The 23,433-nt window shown below is 38.7% G+C and overlaps 1 protein-coding gene across 3 annotated transcripts in view; it reads left to right on the plus strand.

Annotated features, from left to right (window-relative positions):
* Window positions 1-23,433, plus strand: part of ORC5 (origin recognition complex subunit 5) — a 76,818-nt gene that overhangs the window by 18,576 nt on the left and 34,809 nt on the right. For all 3 annotated transcript variants that reach the window (XM_056118246.1, XM_056118247.1, XM_056118248.1), the window contains 6 exons: window positions 854-965; window positions 5,969-6,099; window positions 11,938-11,986; window positions 12,075-12,165; window positions 21,059-21,111; window positions 22,819-22,931. In XM_056118246.1, coding sequence (XP_055974221.1) covers window positions 854-965; window positions 5,969-6,099; window positions 11,938-11,986; window positions 12,075-12,165; window positions 21,059-21,111; window positions 22,819-22,931 — 549 coding nt within the window. The remainder of the gene's footprint in view (window positions 1-853; window positions 966-5,968; window positions 6,100-11,937; window positions 11,987-12,074; window positions 12,166-21,058; window positions 21,112-22,818; window positions 22,932-23,433) is intronic.

The raw sequence follows: 23,433 nt of genomic DNA on the forward strand, positions 1-23,433 counted from the left end.
AGAATAAAAAAAAGAATAGCTATAGTACAAATTAGTCGTATCTGCTTTTCTTGATTCTTTTGATAGATTTCAATTCTAAGTATATTTCAAATGATGTCTAATATTTTCAATAACAGTATTTAAACAGGTTTTTAATATACATTCAGCACCAAGTTTACTCAATGTCTTTACCTTTAATCTTTGGGTGCACTCCATTTTGGAGTCACCAGTCTCCCGTCACTCTGAAACTTCCCTTCTTTCTGGTCCTCTCCACTTGGGGTTGTCTGTATTCCAACTTGGCATCTGTAATTCCTTTCTTTTAAGTTATGAGAGATTCTCTCTTCCATATTTCCTAAAGAAAACTAATTTGCTTCACTGTCAACAAAAGCCACAACACAAAGAAATCACTTTAATCTTCATAATTGTGGTTAATTGGTAGGGCATATCTGTTTTTTCTTCAACTCATTTCCTTTGCTCTGAGTTGCTGTAGCCATTTAAGTAAGAGATATTTTGCTGTTTTAACTGATTGAAAGCTTATGGTTTCCTTTAAAATTCCCACACAAGACCTTATCTTTATTCAAGCAAATGCGTTTTAAATTTTCTATAAAATAAGCCCTTGTATGACTGTCCTGACATTAATAGGTAACAGAAATGTCAACTAACCGAAAAGTTTTATGGAAATTTCTGTAATTATGTATAAAAATTTGCAAGTGGATGAGCTCCTTGATTAGGTTTTCTAAATACAGCTCGTTAATATGCAAATAATTTCTTGTATATTGGAACTTTGCTGGATTTATTTGAAAGAAAAATTCAAATGGAACTGCTGTTGTGATTAATATTTTAATGCATAGTTATTTTTATTTATCTTTTGCAGACTGACAGAAATGTGACTGTAATCTTTCTCAGTGAAATAGTGTGGGAAAAGTTTCGCCCAAATACTGGATGCTTTGAGCCATTTGTCTTGTATTTTCCTGATTATAGCATAGGTAATTCTTAAAGCATTATTTTAACAAATGATATTCAGTAAAACCAATTTTGTTGTTTGAAAAATTAAGCTAGCATGTTCGAATGGAAATACTTTGTATCTTAATCTGTTAGGATTTGCTTCCAGCATCATCTAAAATGCTGCTTATGTTTCTCCACATGTAGAAATTTTATTGAATTGCTGAGAGCTATAAAATGACTAAAGTTTTTTGAGTGGACAGTTCTCATATGCTCTCATATGTGCTGTTGATGTGTTTTCAGTGTTACAGAACATTAAGATACGTATTTTGTGACTGTAACCACTTTGAAAAGAAGACTCAGACTGTGTTGACAGAGCCCATTAAAGTTGTTTAAGAAATATTTACCATTTACTCTAAGTATTATTTGTAATTGTTTTGATTTTATAAATCTCATATTTTAATGACTATAACTCTTATAATATCAGCTGTTTGCCCCTGTGTTTCTTAATTTCCTTTTGTTTATACTTAAATTGAACAGATTTTAATGATTTTTGTGTCTGGAAGAAAATGATAGCTTTTTGTTTTGCTGAATAGCTTTGTAGATACTGTGCTGTCACAAATTAAATAATTCTTCTGATTCCAAGATTATAACTGAAGCTAGCTAGAAAAAATAGCATTCCTTAACCTTGGCTTCATTAACACTTCCTCTGAACCAATCAGCTGTGAACATTCACTGTTAAGAGTAAAGCATTTTTGCCAATTTTCACAGGACCAGCAGTCAAATAAGATCCCTTACCTTAGCTTATTAACCAGAAAGGTGGGGCGTGGGGTGGGAAGGGGGAATGTACTTAAACTAAATGAAGCAAACTCTTACCTTTCAGTAGCTTCTTTACTATGAAAATCACAAAATAAGAAGTGAGTAAGGAAAAAATGTTTCTTTAAAAAAAATTTTGCACTATATCATAATTATTTGAAATTTATTTATTGTTATCCATTTTAGGCTTAGTAGGTGTAAAGTTATTTAGAATTTAAGAAAATTATTTTAAAATTCTAGTTTCTGCATATTAATGAAGCTAGATTAAAGCATTGCATTGATGTAAACTATTTAAAATTTTTAAAGAGCTACAAAGCATCAGATATAGTTCAAGGATATAAATTAAATGATCTTCCCAGTTTTAGAGTATGAGCTAATAGATTTTTGAAGCATATATAATAATGGAGTCAAGTTTACTTTGATTATAAAGTTTTAGAACCACTTACATATTTTCTAAAGCAAATCAGGATTCACACAAGAATTTCTAAGGGGAAATACAAATTGGTGAGGCAAAATATAGTCAAAACAGGAAGCATGAGATTTACATCACAATAAAGAATAATTTTGGTGATTAATGTCATCCAATTGTAACTTAATAAATCTTTAGAAATACAGTGTCTGATATTCAAGACACCCTTTCATTTCAGCAGCAATCTGTAGAGATCCAATTTAGAATTCCTGTTGTACGGTCTCTGTCACATACATGTGCTACTCATTTTTTGGAAAAGCATTTCATGTGGATATTGTGTGCATTTTACCAGGTTTTTGGCTTAGTTATATCAGCTAGTATAAGTTATACTCCAATAAACAACTGGAAATTCTCAGTAATTTAATTTCCTGCTTCATAATCTTGGTGCTATTATTGTCTTATCTTCACATTTATTATAAACTCCTTGATACATTATTATTATTATTATTTAGTCTTGACGTAATAAGATAATAAAACTTTATTGTTTATTCTGCTGGAGATTGAGCTTCTTGTATAAATGGATATATTGTTTTAATCATAGTTTGAGCCATTTTTAACCACTAGTTCTTGAAAATTCTCGTTGTTTTGTTTTTGGACCACACGAGGCAGTGCTCAGGGCTTACTCTGATTCTGCAAACAGGGATCACTTTTGGTGGGTTCTGGGAACCATATGGGGGAGCAGGGATTGAACCTGAGACTGTCTGGCTGTTTCCAATGCCTTGAACTGTTGCCACAGCTCCAGTATTAGACTCTAAAGGCTATTTGTAAGGTGTTTTGTAGGGTTTTTTTTTTTGAGAGAGAGACAGAGAGAGAGAGAGAGAGAGAGAGAGAGAGAGAGAGAGAGAGAGAGAGAGAGAGAGAGAGAGAAAATGTAGCATAGCCTTATCAGTGGGTTAGGCTTTACCTTTAAAATATAGCCCTTTTCAGATCTCTGGTGAATGCCCCATGCATTCAGCTAAATTTCGTTATTCTGATCAATCAGTGGTAGCACTCACAATTCATGGCCCTGTATGAGCACTGGGAATAAAGGTAACTTACAGCATTTCAGTTCTTTTTAAAAATGTTTTTGGCTTTTGGGCCACTCCTGGTGGTACTCAGGGCCTACTATGTCTCAGTACTCAGCAGTACTCTAGGAGCCACGTGGTGGCAGGAATTGAACCTGGGCCTCTGACATGCAAAGCATGTGTACTAGCCTTTTGTGCTCTCTCCCCAGCTCCAGTAATTGTTTCCCTTCCCTTGGAAGTTGGTGGCTTGTGGGGTTTGACTCTGTACATATAGACTGGCATTCAGCTAAAACTTAAAGACTGTCCATCCCACGTGTGTATCTCTGGAGCTTTTTCTCTGTGTAGCTTTTTTCCTCTCTTATTTATTGCCCTGCAGATTCTAACTGTCTCAGGTCCTTCTGTTCTGTCTCCTCGACTCAGTGACATTCATGGGCTTCTTTTGAAACTTTTCCTTTTACCACAAGTTCTAAAATTACCTCTAATGGAAATTCTCAGTGGTTTAACTTGGTTGGAATATCCTAATGGTAGGACAGTTCTTTACTGCCTCTTGTTTGATGTTTGACAATAGTCCTTTGCTATATATTGCACAATTTTTAATTGCATTGAAGCTTATTTTTGGATTCTCTACTAACTGGAAGCAGATGTTCTTCAGGTTAGAAATGATTTTTCTTTGTGTACTAAACCAATGATCTTCAGCAGCTGGGTGGTAGTTCTGGTCCACAGAAATTTCCTGCCAGTTTACTAAAAATATTAGACTATATTTGGATAATCAAATTTCATGACCCTTGGTGACTTTCAGGTGCTTCTCCTTTTATTTGCTACCATTGACTGGCCTAACCACTGAGCAGTCAGACCCGAATAGCTTAGCAATTGTATTGTTTTCATCTGTGAGGGAAATTTGTTTGTAAGTTTGAATTGTTGTAGTTTTCAGAGCTGGCATGGCTCCCTTAGTGAAAAGTTGTACTCGTAGTTTAGCTGAACAACTGATCTATCACTGAGCAACTGGTTTACTTTGATAGCAACATAGTGAGAATTCTAACTCTTGAGAGTTTCAGTAGGACTAAAATAAGGGACTGCTTAGAGTGGTGGACACTGAAGATTACCTGAAAGGAGTTGCTAGATGGAAATATTTAGCCCTGAGGAGCCCAGACATGCTGTCTGAGCTGGAGACTTAACTGTTTCCCAAATTCATTCAAGCACGTAGAGATCGTCTTTTATGCCCGTGTGTGTTTATCTGTTTGATCATCTATTCCTTCCCTCCCTCTTCCATCTATTCAGTTAATTTGATGATGATATCTCCATTATGACACCTGTTAGAAACTTTGTCACACTTCCCCGTGTGTAGTTTGAAAATGCTTTTTGAAAAGAGAGTGAAATTCTGCTACTAGAGTGTAGATTTACTTGGCCTCCAAAGTCAAATTTGAGGATTGTGTATGGGGTATTTTTTCTGTACTCGAGTTATAAAAGTACAGCTCTAGTTACAGTCTCCTATCCAGAATTTTTTGAATATCACTAAGACTTTGAAAACCAAGTTATACAGGATTAAGACTTGTGCAGTAGTTTCAAGCAAAAAGTCTGGAGCGAGAGCACAGCGGTATGGCGTTTGCCTTGTGCGCAGCCAGCCTGGCCAAGCCGGGTTCGATTCCTCTGCCCTTCTCAGAGAGCCCGGCAAGCTACCAAGAGTATCTCACCCGGATGGCAAAGCCTGGCAAGCTACTCATGATGTATTCAATATGCCAAACACAGTAACAAGTCTCACGATGGAGACATTACTGGGCCCGCTCGAGCAAATCGATGGACAACAGAAGGATAGTGCAGTGCTACAGAGGAGATTTTTATTTTTTTTTCTATTATTTATGTTGGCCTGGAGCAATAGCACAGCAGTAGGGCATTTGCGTTGTGCATGGCTGGCATGGCTGAGCCAGGTTAGATTCCTCCTCCCCTCTCAGAGAGCCCAGCAAGCTACCGAGAGTATCTTGCCCTCACAGCAAATTCTGGCAAACTATCTGTGATGTATTTGATATGCCAAACACAGTAACAAGTCTCACAATGGAGACGTTACTGGGCCCGCTCGAGCAAATAGATGAACAACGGAAGGACAGTGCTATGGTGCTATTATTTATTTTTATATTGAATCACAGTGACATACGCATTTACAAAGTTGTTCATGATTGGATTTCAGTCATATAATGTTTCAGTACCAGTCCCTTCACCAGTGTACTTTTTCCACCACCAATGGTCCCAGTTTCCCTCCTATCCCCCCAACCCCATCCCACTGCCTGCCAACATGGCAGGCACTTTTCTTCTCTCTCTCTCTCTCTCTCTCTCTCTCTCTCTCTCTCTCTCTCGCTCTCTCTCTCTCGCTCTCTCGCTCTCACACACACACATACACACTCTCTCACTCTATCTCTCTTTTCTCTATTTCTCCTTCCTGTTGGACCTTATGGTTTGCAGTATAGATAACAGAAGATTCTTGGTACAGATTTTGACAGTAGTAAGGTTCTTGAGATTTTTCTTTAGATGCCATTGGTTGTCTTAAGCAACATTCAGGAATTATTTTAGGGTATGTGTTTCATAATTCTTTTATCTCAGTTACAAATATCTAAATATTTTGTAATATCTATCTAAATTTTCTATTTATCTGCTTTATTATTTCCTTATTATAGTTAGACCTGTATATTTATTTTAAACTTTTGCTATAAGATATAACCAGTGTGCTGTGTTAATCACTGTAAGTTCATTTGTGTGATGTGAACAGGAAACCTTCAAAAGATACTGTCCCACGATCATCCTCCTGATTACTCAGCTGATTTTTATGCTGCCTACATTAACATTCTTCTTGGAGTTTTCTACACTGTTTGTCGGGATTTGAAAGAGCTCAGACATCTAGTAAGTTTGCTTTCAATTTTTATATACATCACGATCATGATCATCCTGTTGTTTGTCGATTGCCTTGAACAGGCCCCAGTAACATCTCCTTCGTCCAAGCCCTGAGATTTTAAAAAGTGCCATATTCAAGGCTCTTTCAGGGTTAGGAGAATGAGACCCATCATTGTTACTAATATTTGGCATATTGGGTATGCCACGGGGAGTTTGCCAGACTCTGCCTTGTGGGCAGGTAACATTTGGTAGCCTGCCAGGATGTCCAAAGTAAGAATGAGATAAGATGTCCGGGAGCTGGGTTTTACCTACATATATATTTTTAATACTCTTCCATGTATCAATTTGATGATAGGGTAAAAACTGAAATGAACTTTTATTCTAGAAATTTGGTTATAGGTTTTGAAGCTCGTAGATCATGCATAAGAGGTCAAAAATCTAAAAAATGCTAGTAAGAAAATTTGACCTCATGTAGAAATGTTGGACATGGCAGTCTCCCAGTGGACGGTTCCACAATGAAATTGACCCCATCATTTTCAATCGATGGTTTTGCCTGACCAGTGTCACTGTTGTCCCAAAATTCCAAATGGGATCGGACCACTGTCTCCTTCGTGCAGAATTCTACTTCGCGGAGTAGGGAGAAGGGCTGCAAAGTTTAAGAAGAGAACTCCCAGAACGACCACCAACTGGGAGCTCTTTGGCACTATTGCAGCAACATGGGAAGATGCCGTCATTGACAACATTGAGGAGGAATACAATCGACTGGTTCAGCACCTCCATGATTGTGTGAGGAACACCACAAGAGAGATAGCCACAAGAAAACGCCTATCTTTGAAAACTCTTTTTTTTTTAACTTACTTTTTTTTTTTTTTTAATTAGTGAAACACCATGAGATACAGTTGTAGACTTACAAATTTTTGTGCTTGGGTTTCAGTTGTACAATGATTGAGTACCCGTTCCTCCACCGGTGCCCATTCTCCACCACCATGGATCCCAGTATCCCTCCCACCCCCCTCATCCCCCCATCCCACCCTGCCTATGTGGCAGGGCAATCCCTTTTGTTCTCTCTCTCCTTTTGGGTGCTGTGGTTTGCAAAAGAGGCATTGAATGGCAATCATTTTCGGTCTAGAGTCTACTTTCAGCATGCTTCTCCCATCCTGGGAGGATCCTCCCAACACCCTTTATTTGGTGCTCCCTTCTCTATCTGAGCTGCCTTTACTCCTAGAGTGTGCGGCTGGCTCCAAGCCTTGGAGTAAACCTCCTGGTATTTATCTCGGCTATTCTGGGGTGTTAGTCTCCTATTTTGTTACTTATGTTCCCCAGATGAATGCAGTCTTTCAATGTCTGTCCCTCTCTTTCTGACTCATTTCGCTTAGCATGATACTTTCCATGTAGGACTGGAACGATAGCACAGCGGTAAGGCGTTTTCCTTTCAAGCGGCCAACATGGCTGAGCTGAGTTCGATTCCTCCGCCCCTCTCAGAGAGCCTGGCAAGCTGCTGAGAGTATCTCACCCACACGGCAGAGCCTGGCAAGTTACCTGTGACGTATTCAATATGCCAAACATAGTAACAACAAGTCTCATGGTGGAGACATTACTGGGCCCACTCGAGCAAATTGATGAACAACGGAAGGACCATGACTATGACCGTGACCACTTGTATGTAAATTTCATGACTTCATCCTTTCTGACAGCTACATAGTACTCCTTTGTGTAGATGTACCAAAGTTTCTTTAACCAGTCATCTGTTCTTGGGCACTCAGGTTTTTTCCATATTCTAGCTATTGTAAATAGTGCTGCAAGGAACAGACAAACTCAGATGTCGCTTCGACTATACTTTTTTGCCTCTCTGGGGTATAATTCCCAGGAGTGGTATTGCTGAGTCAAATGGGAGCTCAATTTCTAGTTTTTTGAGAATCGTTCATACTGTTTTCCAAAAGGGCTTGACCACTCGGCATTTCCACCAGCTGTGAAGGAGGGTCCCTTTCTTGCCACATCCACGCCAGCACCGATTGCTTTTGTTCTTTTGGATGTGGGCCAGTCTCTGTGGTGTGAAATGATATCTCATTGTTGTTTTGGTCTTCATCTCCCTGATGATTTATGATGTAGAGCATTTTCTCATGTGCCTTTTAGCCATTCGGATTTCATCTTTGAGGAAGTTTCTGTTCATTTTGTCGCCCCATATTCTGATGGGATTGGATGTTTTCTTCTTGTGGAGTTCAACCAGTACTTTGTATATCCTTGATATCAACCCCTTGTCGAATGTGTGTTCGGCGAATATTCTTTCCTATTCTGTAGATTGTCTTTGTATTTTGGTCACTGTTTCTTTTGAGGTGCAGAAGCTTCTTAGATTAAGATAGTCCCATTTGTCTATCTCTGTTTTCACTTGCTTAGCCAGTGGCGTGACATCTTTGACGATACCATTAGCTTCAATGTCATGGAGGGTTTTGCCAAATTTGTCTAAAATGTACCTTATGGATTCTGGTCTGATGTTGAGGTCTTTAATCCATTTTGATTTTATTTTTGTACATGGTGTTAGACAGAGATCTGAGCCCAGTTTTTTGCATGTAGCCATCCAGTTTTGCCAGCACAATTTGTTAAAAAAGCTTTCATTACTCCACATTTCTTGCTCCTTTATCAAAGATTAGATGATCATATGTTTGGGGGGGAGATGTCAGTATATTCAACTCTGTTCCATTGGTCTGCTGCTCTGTTTTTGTTCCAGTACCATGCTGTTTTAATTATTACTGCTTTGTAGTAGAGTTTGAAGTTAGGTTGATTCCTCCCATTTTCTTTTTCCCAATAATTGCTTTAGCTATTTGTGGGGGCTTATTATTCCATATAAATTTCAGGAGTGTTTGCTCCATTTCTTTGAAGAATGTCATGGGTATTGTAAAAGGGAAAAATCTTGAGCTTATTCATCAACATGGCTTGGCACAAGCCTCAGGCAACTGCAAGTGAACGTCCAACCTTGCAAAGCAGTGCAGAGAAGCGATAAAGGAAAACCTCAAAGAGAGAAGAACAGCAGTGCTGGCAGATGCGGCAGAAGCCTGGAAAAGCATTCGCAATGCCCGCATGTCCTTCATTAACTACAAGACCAAGATGAATGCCCTCCGACATCCTGATGGATCTGTCACATCTTCCAGAAGAGCAATGGAGATTATCCATGATTTCTACTTGTATTTCTTTGATAGCCACGTCCTCCTGCCTACATACCAAATTCCATATGATGGATATGTCGTTCCCAATGTTGTCCCTTCCGAAATCTGACACGCCATGTCGTAGGTAAAGAAACAATGAGCATCCGGTCAAGACAAGGTCAGACCTGAACACCTGAAGAACCTGCCATCAGTACTCATCAATACACTGGCTCGGCTCTTCACACGCTACCTGTCTGAATGCAAGGTTCCGTCCCAATGGAAAACTAGCAGGACTGTACTACTGTACAGGAAAAGAGACATCCATGACATTGGCAACTGTCGCCCAATCTTCCTGTTTTCTGTTGTCTACAAGCTGTTCACTAGTGTCATCTTGAATAGGATTGGCAGAACATTAGATGAAGGACAACCATGCGAGCAAGCCAGGTTCCACAAAGGATTCAGCACGATTGATCATATCCACACAATAACCAAGCTCATTGAGGTTTCTCTAGAGTTCAAGATGCCGCTATGTCTAACATTTATTGATTTAAAGAAGGCCTTTGATTCTGTTGAGATGGAAGCGGTCATTGAAGCCCTAGCCAAACGGCGTTCTGACTGTTTGGATCCTCATCAGAATCCTCCGTGAGCTGTATTACGGATTCAATACCAGAAAGGATCTTACCATTCTACAAAAAAGTGATCATCCATGTCAAGAGAGGGGTTCGGCAGGGTGATACCATTTCACCAAAACTCTTCAGTGCCATCCTCAAGGACATCATGCGACAACTGGAATGGGAAGGAATGGGAGTGAAGATAGACGGTTGACAACTACACTGCCTCTGCTTTGCTGATGACATTGTTCTAATAACACCAAACATTAGCCAAGCAGCACAAATGCTGGCCAACTTTGTCTGTGAGTGTGGAAACATCAGACTATAGCTGAATCTCACGAAGACAATGTTTATGTGAAATGGTCTCGTTCCTCACGCTCCATTCACTCTCAATGGAATGAACATCTCCAAATGCAACAGTTATGTGTACCTAGGTCAAGAAGTCAACATGACGAATGAATGACCTGGCACCTGAGTTGCACAGGAGGAAGAGAGCACCTTGGAACGCCTTCAACAGCGTCAAAGAAATAGCTAAGAGGATGAAGAACCTCTGGCTCCAGCACATCTCTTCGATTCCACTGTTCTTCCTGCATTAACATACACCTCAGAGACCTGAGCCCTACGAAAACAGGATGAGAATGCTATTCGGGTCTCCCAAAGAGGAATCAAAAGAGCTATGCTTAGAGTCTTACACTTCACTCAAGTGAAAGAATCCGGAGTTCCGATCTCTGTCAGTGATCAAGAATCAGGGATGCTGTCTCATTTGCCAAGGCAACTGAAAATCAGATGGGCTGGACACATAATGAGATTTGGAGACTCTGCTGGACTAGAGCCATTACTGAATGGATTCCACGGGACGTCAAAAGATCGCGTGGCCACCCACCCACGAGATGGTCAGACTTCTTCATCAAGACCCTGAACTATCGGTTTGAGGCTCTTTGTGTTCGTAGAATGAGCAGATGCCATTGGGCTACACTAGCACGCGACAGGGACGAATGGAGACGTTACTGGCACCTGCTCGAGCAAATTGATGAGTATTGGGATGTCAAGTGATCAAGTGGAAACTTATCATGTCTAATTATGTATATGCACACTTACCCAGAGGCATTGTTTTCCCCCTCTTCTCTCTTTTAAAGTTATTTCAGAAAATGCAGAACTGAAGTGAAATCAAAATCAAAAACAGAAAAGAGGTGTAGAAACTTACCTTTAAAAGTAATAGATTCTGTATCTCTTACCACATGTTATTTGCTTGTTCTTTTCTTTCCACTGAAAAATATTACTTAGAGGTTTTCAATGGGTGTTTTGTGTTTGGCACAGAAATTAGGAGAAGATGGTCATCTAAAATTGTGGTTACAGTTAGATATATGATTAAGCTCTGGTAAGGAAAACAAAGGACAAACTATTGTGTGTTCTAGTTCATTGGGTAGATTACTTGCCTTGCATGAAGGAATAGAGCCAGTAGTAAGCCTTGAGCATTGCCAGGCATGACCCAAAAACAAAAAGGTGTGGGAGGGGAGAATTTTGCATTTATAACAACTCTAGTATTGCTGCCAGTAAAATAATTTGCGTTTTGCTGAACTCTGTGATGCTTAATTTTTAAGAATGCTTAGGCATTGGAAATAATACTGAGTTTGGGGGATTATGATATTGTGTTTCTCATTGTCCTCTGTTACATAATTATGAAAAAATACAAATTACTGATCTTTTAATATTACTTTCTGTATTGAGCTAATTCATTGGGCCCTGTTTAGCCAATTCAAGAGTTGTTACACTATCGTTACTGATATTTTCAATGCTATTATAAGATGTAGTAAGTAACTTTTGGGGGGGGGCAGAGATTACCTCAGGCTCTGTACTCAGGGATCACTCCTGGTGAGGCTCAGGGGACCATATAGGGTATGAGGATTGAAACAGTTGCGGCTGCGTGCGAGGCAAGCATCCTACTGGCTGTACTGTCTTATCACTCTGGCTCCCTGTTGCAGTAACATTTTGCTTGAGTATTTGAATTAAAACAGATTTGTTTGAAATGTAATACAAATTTTATTTGAAAAATTTCCTAAATATGGTAGATAAATCAATTTTTTTCTTCTTTGTAGGCGGTGCTAAATTTTCCTAAATATTGTGAACCTGTGGTTAAAGGAGAAGGTAACTTTATAATTTTACTTATTAATATTTATTTTGAAAAGAAATTCTATAGATATACATTATTAAAATTTTCTCCCCTTTGGGGTAGCAAGTGAACGTGATACTCGCAAACTCTGGAGAAATATTGAACCTCATTTGAAGAAAGCCATGCAGACTGTTTATCTCAGGGAAATATCAAGGTAATTTTCTACTTAGTATGTAAGTTTTATTTCCTTATCTTGAGTTGGAATATTTACTATACTGTTTATATATGTTGGGTATTTATATATATATATATATGCATGTATATATGTATATATATATTTTCCTTTATTTTCTACACATTGATGAAAGCTCTTAAAGTTGAAATAATTTTGTATTTTGGAATTACAGTGCAATTTTTTTGTTTGTTTTGGGGCCATATCCAGTGGTGCTTGGGGCTTACTCCTGCCTCAGAGCTCAGAGATGACTCTTGTCAGGCCCAGGTGACCACATGGGATACTGAGGATCGGACCTACATTGGCTGTGTGGAAGGCAGGCACCCTACTCATTGTAGGTTCTGGCTCCATGACAATGTAATTTTTAACCAATGTGTTACACAATTTGAAACAAGGCATTTATCTAGCAATTGTTATTTTTTTTCAACTTGGCAAACTACAGAGACATGTTTTAGCTTTGTTATGTTTAGCTTGTGTTTGATATGTTAATGGATAATAGAAATTATTAAAGACTATTTTAAATTTAAATAAAATTTTAGTGTTTAAGAACTCTGTATTTCGGGGCTGGAGTGATAGCACAGTGGGTAGGGCATTTCCCTTGCTCACAGCCGACCCGGGTTTGATTCCCAGCATCCCACATGGTCCCCTGAGCACCGCCAGAACTGATTCCTGAGTGCAGAGACAGTACATCACCAGGTGTGACCCAAAAAGAAAAAAAAAAGAAAAAAAAAGAACTCTGTATTTTAAAGAACTCTATAAATCAAGACACATATCTTTATTTGTTTAGAATTAAAATTTTATTACATTGAAACTGCTTAGGAGGAGATATTGTGGTACATAGTGATTTGAAAAGAACATGGTTCTTATACCCATCATAGGCATCTCATTTCCATTTTCTGCCTTTTGTGGTCTTAGCAAGATATTCCAAACCTATAAACTTCATTTTTGATATTTCTTTGAAGATTTAAGTGATATATATGAAATTAAGTTGTGAATATTATGGTATCTTTTGTTATTAGATTTCACTGTCACTGTCCTCCCGTTCATCGATTTTGCTCAAGCGGGCCCAGTAACGTCTCCATTGGAGACTTTGTTGTTACTGTGTTTGGCATATCGAATATGTCACGGGTGGCTTGCCAGGCTCTGCCATGCGGGCAAGATACTCTCGGTAGCTTGCCGGGTTCTCCAAGAGGGGCGGAGGAATCGAACTCAGGTCGGCCATGTTGGCTGCGTGCAAGGCAAACGCCCTACCGCTGTGCTATCGCTCCAGCCCCCCATTATTAGATTATACACAATTTTAGATTATATAGAAATTGCTAAGCAAAATAGGAGATTAAAAAAAAAAAGAAACAGCACCCGGGCTGGAGAGATAGTTTTGCGGATAGGCTGCTTACCTTGCACGCTTCCAACTCAAGTTTAATTCTTCACACCCCATAAGTCCTTTCAGCCACCCAGGAGTGAGCTCTGAGCACAGAGCATCATGGGCACAGAGCACAAAGAAGTTATATTTCATTTTCTCTTGTTTTGTCTGCCTATCTTAGTAATAATATCAGGCATAGGGATAATACAGAATAGTCATGTCATCTCAGGATCTTTAGTTAAAGCTACAGGTCCCTTTAAAAGGTGATATCTAAATCTTAGAAATCCATTGGACAGTGTCAGAGGATCTCTTTTCAGAGATTTTCTTTTAATAACTTTTAGTTTAAACTAAGGGACCAGAAATAGTTCAGCGGAGGAGCACCTGACTTGCATACGTGATGCTGCAAGTTTGATCCTGGTATCAACCCATATGCCAAGCATGAACCCCAGTGCTGAAAGTATAGTTTTCAGCACAATGACTCTATGTGTGTGAGAGCACCACAGCTAGAATGTGCAGTCCCCCTTACAATCACAGCCAATTGTGTGACTCCTGGTCATTGAAAAAACAACAGGGAAAAGAAAGTGAGAAATTAAAGACAAGAAAAATCTGCTTTGAGCAAAAATATAAGTCACTTATAAAGGGAAGTGAATCTGGAAAAAAATCAAGACAGCAAGTATAGCAATATTTTTAAGAAAGTTGAACATCAGTGGAGGAATTTTATATTCAACCAACTGTAAGTCATAGATATCAGGGTCATAGAAGAACAGTTTTATATGTGTAAGAACTAGGGAACACTAGTTAGCCCTTTCTAAGACTGATCGTTTTGACAAAACAGAGATTACTGGACAAACTTTGCAAAAGAATGAATGACAATTACTGAATTTAATTTACTCACAACTAAAATATGGTTGGGAAAGAGATTAACTACTACGTAAATACAACATCTTCTGACAAGGTAGGACTGATACACTTTAAAATGGTGAAGAAGAAAAGGGAAGAAAAGAGAAAAGGGAAATAGAACAAACTCACTTGTTTTTTAATGAGTAAGTGTAGGTGAAGAGTGTCAAAGAATAATTCAGAAGTTAAAACTATACTTAATCTAAATAATATAATATTAAAAATGCCCAATCCACCCTTATTTCCTTTTACTCTTTTCCTAACCCAAGTGTAACTTGTAACTAAATTTTTATAAATATACAAAGCCACCTTTTCCTCCTTTGCAGTTAATAGATAATCCCTAATGTTCCTCTTACAAAAAGTTATTGCACGGAAAAATAAGCATTGTTAATCTGACCTGAAAACTTTGTTCTCTGGTAGGTTCATTCACACTCGTATTTATTGATATAAAACAGTGGTCTTCAACCACTTGTCCACTGACTGGTACCAGTCTGCAGGTGCAGAATGCAGATAAAAAGTATATATTTTATATACATGATTATGTTAACTTACTGAATTTATTTTGGAGGTCTCTTCCAAGCAGTGCTTAATATCTGAGTGCCACTCCTAAAAAAGTACTTTGCCCTCTGAACCAGACAGTTCCAGTGATATGTAACTCCAAGGGTGCAGTAGTTTTGGTACTACCAGGAACACATCAAATGGCTCTCAGGTTGAACTTGGGTTTCATCTCTGAGCTATCTCCATATCCTCTTGATTTTTTTTTTTTTTTTTTGTGGTTCTGAGTCTTAGATAAAGCTACAAATCCCTTTTAGGTAAATCTTAAAATCTAATATGGCTGTTTTGTCTTTTTTGAAACAAGTTTTGAAATTTAGGACAGTTTACGTTTCAGTTTTGATTTGTTTATTGTACAATAAATGTGTTTATTGTACAATAAACTTAATATTAAGATATTGAGATATTAATATTAGATATTAATATTATCTCAATCTTAATATAATATCTCAAATATAAACTTGAGATAGCATGGCAGTAGAGTGTTTGCCTTGCAAATGTCTGGCCAGCAACCCAGGTTCATTTCCTCCACCCTCTCGGAGAGCCCGGCAAGGTACTGAAGAGTATCTCACTCGCACAGCAAAGCCTGGCAAGCTTCCATGACGTATTCGATATGCCAAACACAGTAACAACAAGTCTCACAATGGAGACATTACTGGGCCTGCTCGAGCAAACTGATGAACAACGGGAGGACAGTGCTTCAGTGCAGTGCTATTTTACAATAATATTTATTACCTTAATATCATGTATTATATATATATATGTTTGTATATCTATATGTATATATACACACACACATGCATGCACACACACACACACACTCACACACACATGGATCTTAATCCCCTTTTGTTTCGTATTGTGGCCTAAAGAACCAGTGAGAAGTTCCAGTAGTGTGGTAGAGAAATGGCATTCTAAACTTAGTAATAAAGGTATATACTATTCTGCCCTGTTGGAAAGTGCAAATTACTTCAAGGTAACTGATTCATCTATTTTTCTCTGCTACTATTACCCCCCATTCAGCATTCACCTTTGCTATTATAAAAATCATAATAATTATGTATTTCCTAAATGAGATTATATACTTGGGGTTAACAGAATAGAGAAGCCAAAATAATAAAATGTAGAAGGCTGATTCCTGACTCAGCTAGCGATTGTTGGTTCTATAGCTTTTATAAACAGCTTGAACAAAATTATGAAGATCTAACATTGTATGTTGGTTCATCTTGAAAGTTTTATGCCTGTTCAACTTCATTAAACAGTTGCTCTGACTCTGCAATACTTGAAAATTGCTATGTGTATATTTTTATTTAGAGCATTAATGTTCTTAGACTGATCTCAATTCAAATGCTGTTTCCACAGATAAAAGCTATGCAATGTTGGTCAAATGGGGTAATTTTCCTGACTCTTAGTTTTATCATTTGTAGTAAAAGAAAAGTAAAAAGTAAAAGTAAAGGCCCTCCCGTTGATCATCGATTTGCTCGAGCGGGCCCAGTAACGTCTCCATTGGAGATTTTGTTGTTACTGTGTTTGGCATATCGAATACATCCCGGGTGGCTTGCCAGGCTCTGCCGTGCGGGCGAGATACTCTCGGTAGCTTGCTGGGCTCTCCGAGAGGGGTGGAGGAGTTGAACTCAGGTTGGCCATGTTGGCTGCGTGCAAGGCAAATGCCCTACCGCTGTGCTATCGCTCCAGCCCGCTTCTCGGCCTTTTGGCTAAGATCAAGTGTAGTGTAGTAAAAGAAAAAATGATATTATCTATTCCACAAGTTCATGAGACTTAACAGGAATGTATTAAGGGAGAAGTTCATAATACACATTATGTTACATAAATATTGCTCTCTGCCCTTACCATTAAAGATGGGACAAATTTTACCTGGTTGTGTTTGGGGAGTTTAAGCAAGCAACATTAAATGGGTAATTACAATATTAAAAAAGTCTTCTTGATTTAAGCTATCTTTTTTGTTATTATTTTGGGGCCACACCCAGCTTTGTTCAGGACTAACTCCTGGCTCTGTGTTCAGGGATCACCCCTGGTGGGATTGGGAACATTATGTAGTGCTTGAGGTTGAGCCCAGGTTAGCTATGTGCAAAGCATCTTCACTGTACTCTTGTCTGGCCCATCATTTGAAACTCTTAGAGTCTGGGTTCTGATGTTTTAAGTGACAAAAATCTATTGTTATTTTCATTTGTAAAAACTATGTATGTAAAGTGCCTTACAGTCTGAAGCGCTACTCACCTATAAAGTAAAGGAAGTGTTCTCACTTGAAAGTCAACTTCTTGTCTTAAGTCTGTTCTTCACAAGGTTACAAGTAGTCTCTCAAAAGTTCCCATATTATATGGTCACAGAATTTTTAGCCATTCTTGGAGATATTTATGCAGAACCTTTAAGGTTTGGTTTTGGGTATTCATTTGTTCTGATTTTGCCTTTATTCTTAAATTAGTATTTTAAGAATTGTATGAGTTTTAAAATTGGACAGAATCCTTACAAATCTGTGCATATAAATTCCCTTTTTTTGATGAAGTTACTTATTAATTAATGGTCATACAGTTAAGGATCTGTCTTGTAGGTCTTTTAAGTAATCTTTTCACTGTATTATATATAATTTTTATATTGATTTTTCATATCATAATTGCCTCATATTCTTAATAATATTTGGGGGCTGCTTAGTAGTTTTACTTGCAAGATCACCAGAACAGAGTATAGAAATAGCACATAGAAATAGAAATAGACTCCCCAGACATTCTGAAGAAGTTAGCTCTGAGTTCCACTACTGACTAGCTGAGTATCCTTGGTTAGCTTTCTCTGTGGGTCTCGGTTTAGAAACAATTGTATATAATAATTGTATCTAGTATGATAACAAGGACATTGGGAGTTTTAAGGAATAATGTATGGCATTTATTTGTTGATTTTTCTGGTGATTTTGCAGGTATTAGAATATGAGTTTAAAAAATTATTGACATCTGGGTATTAATATATATTGTTATTTTAATATTAGTTTGTAATCACTTATCACTTAATCACTTAATCCCCGTTATTCATCGATTTATTCGAGCGGGTGCCAGTAACGTCTCCATTCATCCCGGTTGCGTGCTAGCGTAGCCCAATGGTATCTGTTCGTTTTAGGAACATGTAGAGCCTCAAACCGATCATTTAGGGTCTTGACGAAGAAGTCTGACCATCTTATAGGTGGGCGTCCACGTGATCTTTTGATGTCTCGTGGAATCCAATCAGTAATGGCTCTAGTCCAGCGGTTGTCTGTAAACCTCATTACATGTCCAGCCCATCTGATTTTTGATGTCTTGGCAAATGAGACAGCGTCTCTGATTCTTGAGCGTTGACGAAGATCAGAACTCCGGATTCTATCTCTCATTTGAGTGAATCGTGATATTCCAAGCATAGTTCTTTCGATTCCTCTTTGAGAGACCCGAATAGTGTTCTCATCCTGTTTTCGTAGGGTCCAGGTCTCTGAGGCATATGTTAATGCAGGAAGAATAGTGGAATCAAAGAGATGTGCTCGTAGCTGGAGGTTCTTTGTCCTTTTAGTTATTTCTTCAATGCTCTTGAAGGCATTCCAAGCCGCTCTCTTCCTCCTGCGTAACTCAGGTGCCAGGTCATTCATCATGTTGATTTCTCGACCTAAGTATATATAACTGTTGCATTCGGAGATGGTGGTTCCGTTGAGAGCGAATGGAGCGTCAGGAACAAGGCTGTTTCTCATAAACATTGTCTTCGTAAGATTCAGCTGTAGTCCGACCTTTCCACACTCACGGTCAAAGTCCGCAAGCATTTGTGCCGCTTGGCTGATGTTTGGTGTTATTAGAACGATGTCATCAGCAAAGCGGAGGTGGTGTAGTTGCCGACCATCTATCTTCACTCCCATGTTTTCCCATTCTAGTCGTCGCATGATGTTCTCGAGGGTGGCACTGAAGAGTTTTGGTGAAATGGTATCACCCTGCCGAACCCCTCTCTTGATATGGATGATTACTTCTTTGTAGAATGGTGAGATCTTGGTAGTGAATCCGCAATAGAGCTCACGAAGGATCCTGATGTATTGAGTTTGTACGCCCTGATTGGCTAGGGCTTCCATGACCGCTTCCGTCTCAACAGAATCAAAGGCCTTCTTTAAATCAATGAACGTTAGACAGAGCGGCATCTTGAACTCCCGAGATACCTCAATGAGCTTGGTTATTGTGTGGATATGGTCAATGGTACTGAATCCTTTTCGGAATCCAGCTTGTTCACATGGTTGTCCTTCATCTAGTGTTCTGCTAATCCTATTCAGGATACTCGAGTGAATAGTTTGTAGATGACAGACAATAGGCAGATTGGGCGATAGTTGCCAATGTCGTGGATGTCTCCTTTCTTGTATAGTAGTACAGTCTTGCTGGTTTTCCTTTGGGATGGAACCTTGCATTCAGACAGGTAGCATGTGAAGAGTCGAGCTAATGTATTGATGAGTACTGATGGTAAGTTCTTCAGGTGTTCAGGTCTGATCTTGTCTGGGCCAGGTGCTTTTTGTTTCTTTACCGACGAGATGGCATGTTGGATTTCGGAAGGGAGAACATTGGGAACGACATATCCATCCTGTGGTATGTGGTATGTGGGCAAGTGGATGTGGCTATTAAAGAGATCTGAGTAGAAGTCATGAATAATCTTCTCCATTGCCCTTCTGGAAGATGTGATAGATCCATCATGATGTCGGAGGGCAGTCATCTTGGTTTTGTAGTTGGTGAAGGACAGGCGGGCATTACGAATGTTTTTCCCAGCTTCTGCTGCATCTACCAGTACTGCTGCTCTCCTGTTTTTGAGGTCATCCTTGATGGCTTTTCTGCACTGTTTTGCCAGTTCGGACGTTTGCTTGTGGTTGCCTGAGGCACGTGCCACGCCACGTTGGCGAATAAGTTCAAGAGTGTTCGAAGAAAGACGGTTTTTTGTGGTTATCTCTCTCTTGGCATTCCTTGCACAATCATGGAGGTGCTGAATCATTCGATCGTATTCCTCATCAATGTTGTCAATGACGGCATCTTCCCATGTTGCTGCAACAGAGCCAAAGAGTTCCCAGTTGGTGGTTGTTCTGGGAGTCTTCTTCTTAAACCTTGCATTCTTTTCTCCTCGTTCTGTGAGGTAGAATTTTGCACGAAGAAGACGGTGGTCTGATCCCGTTTGGAATTTTGGGACAACAGCAACATCGGTTAGGCAAAACCGCCGATTGAATATGATGTGGTCTATTTCATTGTGGAACCGTCCATCGGGAGACTCCCATGTCCAACGTTTAGATTCAGCCTTTTGGAATTGTGAGTTACCATGGAAGGTTTTGGTTGACATGATGAACTCAGACAGTCTGTCACCTTGTTCGTTCCATTCCAGGCCATGGGTTCCGATGTGGAGTTCATCGACTGATCTTCTTGGTCCTATCTTGGCATTAAAATCACCGACAGTGATCTTGTAGAAGGTGTGATCTTCTTTATAGAATTTCTCCAGCTCCATGTAGAATTTCTCAGTTTCTTTTTCACCATAACTGGATGTTGGTGCGTAGACAACAAAGATAGAAACTGCCGGTAGTGAGCCACATTTATTCAAGTGTAATCGTCCGATTCGGGTTGTTAGGCATTCAAATGAATCAATGCTTGTGACTAAGTTTGTGTTGACAAGGATACCGACACCACCGACGCCTCTTTTATCACATGTTCCAAGGAACAGTTCTTCTCCAGTGTCGAAAACAGCATGATGGGATTGATGTCTTCTCGTTTCGGTCAGACCAATGATGTCGTACTTGATCTTTCGTGCTTGTATCATAAGGTCTTCAATGGATGCAGCAGATGCCAGCGTACGAGCATTAAAAGTACAGACAATCATTTTTGTTTTTCTGCGTTTTGGCAGCCCATGTCTGCCTTGGTGTTTTATCATCTTCTCCTTCCATATCCTTCTCGACTCTGCATAATCAGGGTTAGGGAAATGAGATCCATTTATTACTGGATAATAATACTAATACTAATAATAATAATACTAATAAATAGTTTGTAATATATTCAATTTTTTATTGCTATTCTGTTTTTTTTCTAGTTCACAGTGGGAAGAGTTACAGAAAGATGACACAGATCCAGGACAAGTAAAAGGTATAAAAGAAAATACTGAAGAACTTACTAGTGACTCCACATTTATTGATTATTAGTAATTGAGATACTAAAGTCAATTCTAAAGATATATTAGTAGGCTAGAGATGTGGCTTGGTGGTAGACTGTGCCTTGAGTTCAATCCCTGGCACCACACAAGTAAATAAGGTTATATTAGTAAATAATGTTTAAAAGAGAATTTATAAGTTTTGATATTTTAGTTGATTTTTATAAGTGAAGCTGGTCTGATGTAATAAGAAATAAGATTTGAATGCTAGGTTTCTATTTTCTAAATATTAGATTATATCATGTGAGACTAAGTAGTTTAATATTTCTTAAAATCTGAAATCAACTCTAGCCAATTTTATTATATTTAATGATTGTTATGATTTTTATGAAAAAAGATCCAATTTTATTTTAATCAGATTTGGAGGCTGACTATCAGTTTGTCTTTTTTTTTTTTTTTTTTTTGAGTCATACCCAGTATTGCACAGGGATTACTCCTGGCTCATACACTCAGGACTTACTCCTGGCAGTGCTTGGGGGACCATATGGGATGCTGGGAATCGAACCCAGGTCGACCGAGTGCAAGGCAAACTCCCTATCTCCTGTGCTATCGCTCCAGCCCAGTTTGTCATATTTTTTAAGCTTTGTGGTTTTGTTTTTCTTTAAAGAAACTTATCACTCTGGATATCCCTTTTACTTAAAATGACTTATATAAAATGTTTTTTTCTCCAAATAGATTATCCAATAGGCTAGGGATGAGGAAGTGATAGGAAATGAAGAATAGTACTAAGGTTCTGTCTAGTTTGGTTTCTAAACTGGTATGTTACAAATAATTTCCACTTTCTATTATAAAAGAAAGAAATAGCTGCTGAAATTAGAAAAGTCTGCAGTAACTGGTACATCAGCATTTCCCAACTCAGCCATACAGTTGGGGACTGTATGGCTTCTCTGGACCCGCATGATATTTCAAGGGGATCACAGTTGAAGAATTGTGCAAAAGGGGTCCACAGTACGAGACTAGGGAACCAATTGGTAGGACAAAGGAGCCACAGGATGAAAACAAGATTGGAAGAGAGAGGTCAGAAAAAGATTGAGAAACGCAACTCCATCCTGTAGAATGAGAAAAAAAAAATGCATAGTTGTATATTATTGAAAAGATACAGAGATGATAGAGTATTGCACAGTGTCTGACACATGCTAAGTCCTAAGTATTTGGTTCCTTTCTTTTGGTAATGCTGGATTGATCCCTTTGTTTTATCTACTGATTTTTTGTTTTGTGCAAGGCACTGTAGGAATTAAAAAAAAAAGATAGGCTCCTTCAGTCAACACTATGGCTCCTTCAGTCAACAGTATAGTAAGAATTCTAATTTGTATATAATTATTAAGGGTATAAAATTATGTCGACCATAATTGAAATAAAATAAGAATTTGTTGTTAGAGGCTGAATTTTTTATACTGCTCTGATATGGGAGAATTAAGAAATTTAGGGGTCAGAGCGGGTATAGCGGGTAGGGCATTTGCCTTGCAAGCTACCAATGCGGGTTCAATCCCCGGCATCCCATATGGTCCCCTGAGCCCCGCTAGGAGTAATTCCTGAGTGCAGAACCAGGAGTAACCTCTGAGCATCGCCAAGTGTGAGGAAAAGAAGAATCAAATGTAATGGTAGCCTGTGAAATTTTTTCATGAAAGTATTTTGACCTGTAGGTCTCTCTGCGTATACTCATGTGGAACTTCCCTATTACTCCAAGTTTATTTTAATTGCTGCATACCTTGCTTCATACAATCCAGCAAGAACTGATAAGAGATTCTTCCTTAAAGTAAGTATATCTGCCTTTTTTACACCTTTCTTTTGAAGGTACCAGGAATACTTTTAAGTTTCTCAACGCTTGTATATTTCTAAGGGCAATAATTATACTTTTGGGGCTAGAGCAATAGCACAGCGGGTAGGGTGTTTGCCTTGTACGCCGCTGACCCCAATTCTATTCCCAGCATCCCATATGTTCCCTTGAGAACTGCCAAGGATAATTCCTGAGTGCAGAGCTAGGAGTAACCCCTGTGCATCGCTGGGGTTAAGAAAGAAAAAAAGAAAAAAACATGACAACCAATAAATAGTCAAAAAAAATAATAATTATACTTGTATGCATACATGCCTCCAACACAACAGTCATGTAAAAGAGGATTATTTTAAGAGTGATAGCTCTTCCCTTGTTCTGAAATTCCCATGGTAGTGCTCTGCATGCTGTATGTTATTACTATTTACTATAGTATTTAATACAATGCTATTACTATTGCTGTATGTATATCTAGAACTTTCAGGAA

This window comes from Sorex fumeus, unplaced genomic scaffold, assembly GCF_029834395.1.
Source record: "Sorex fumeus unplaced genomic scaffold, SorFum_2.1 ptg000037l, whole genome shotgun sequence".
Classification (NCBI taxonomy): Eukaryota; Metazoa; Chordata; class Mammalia; order Eulipotyphla; family Soricidae; genus Sorex; species Sorex fumeus.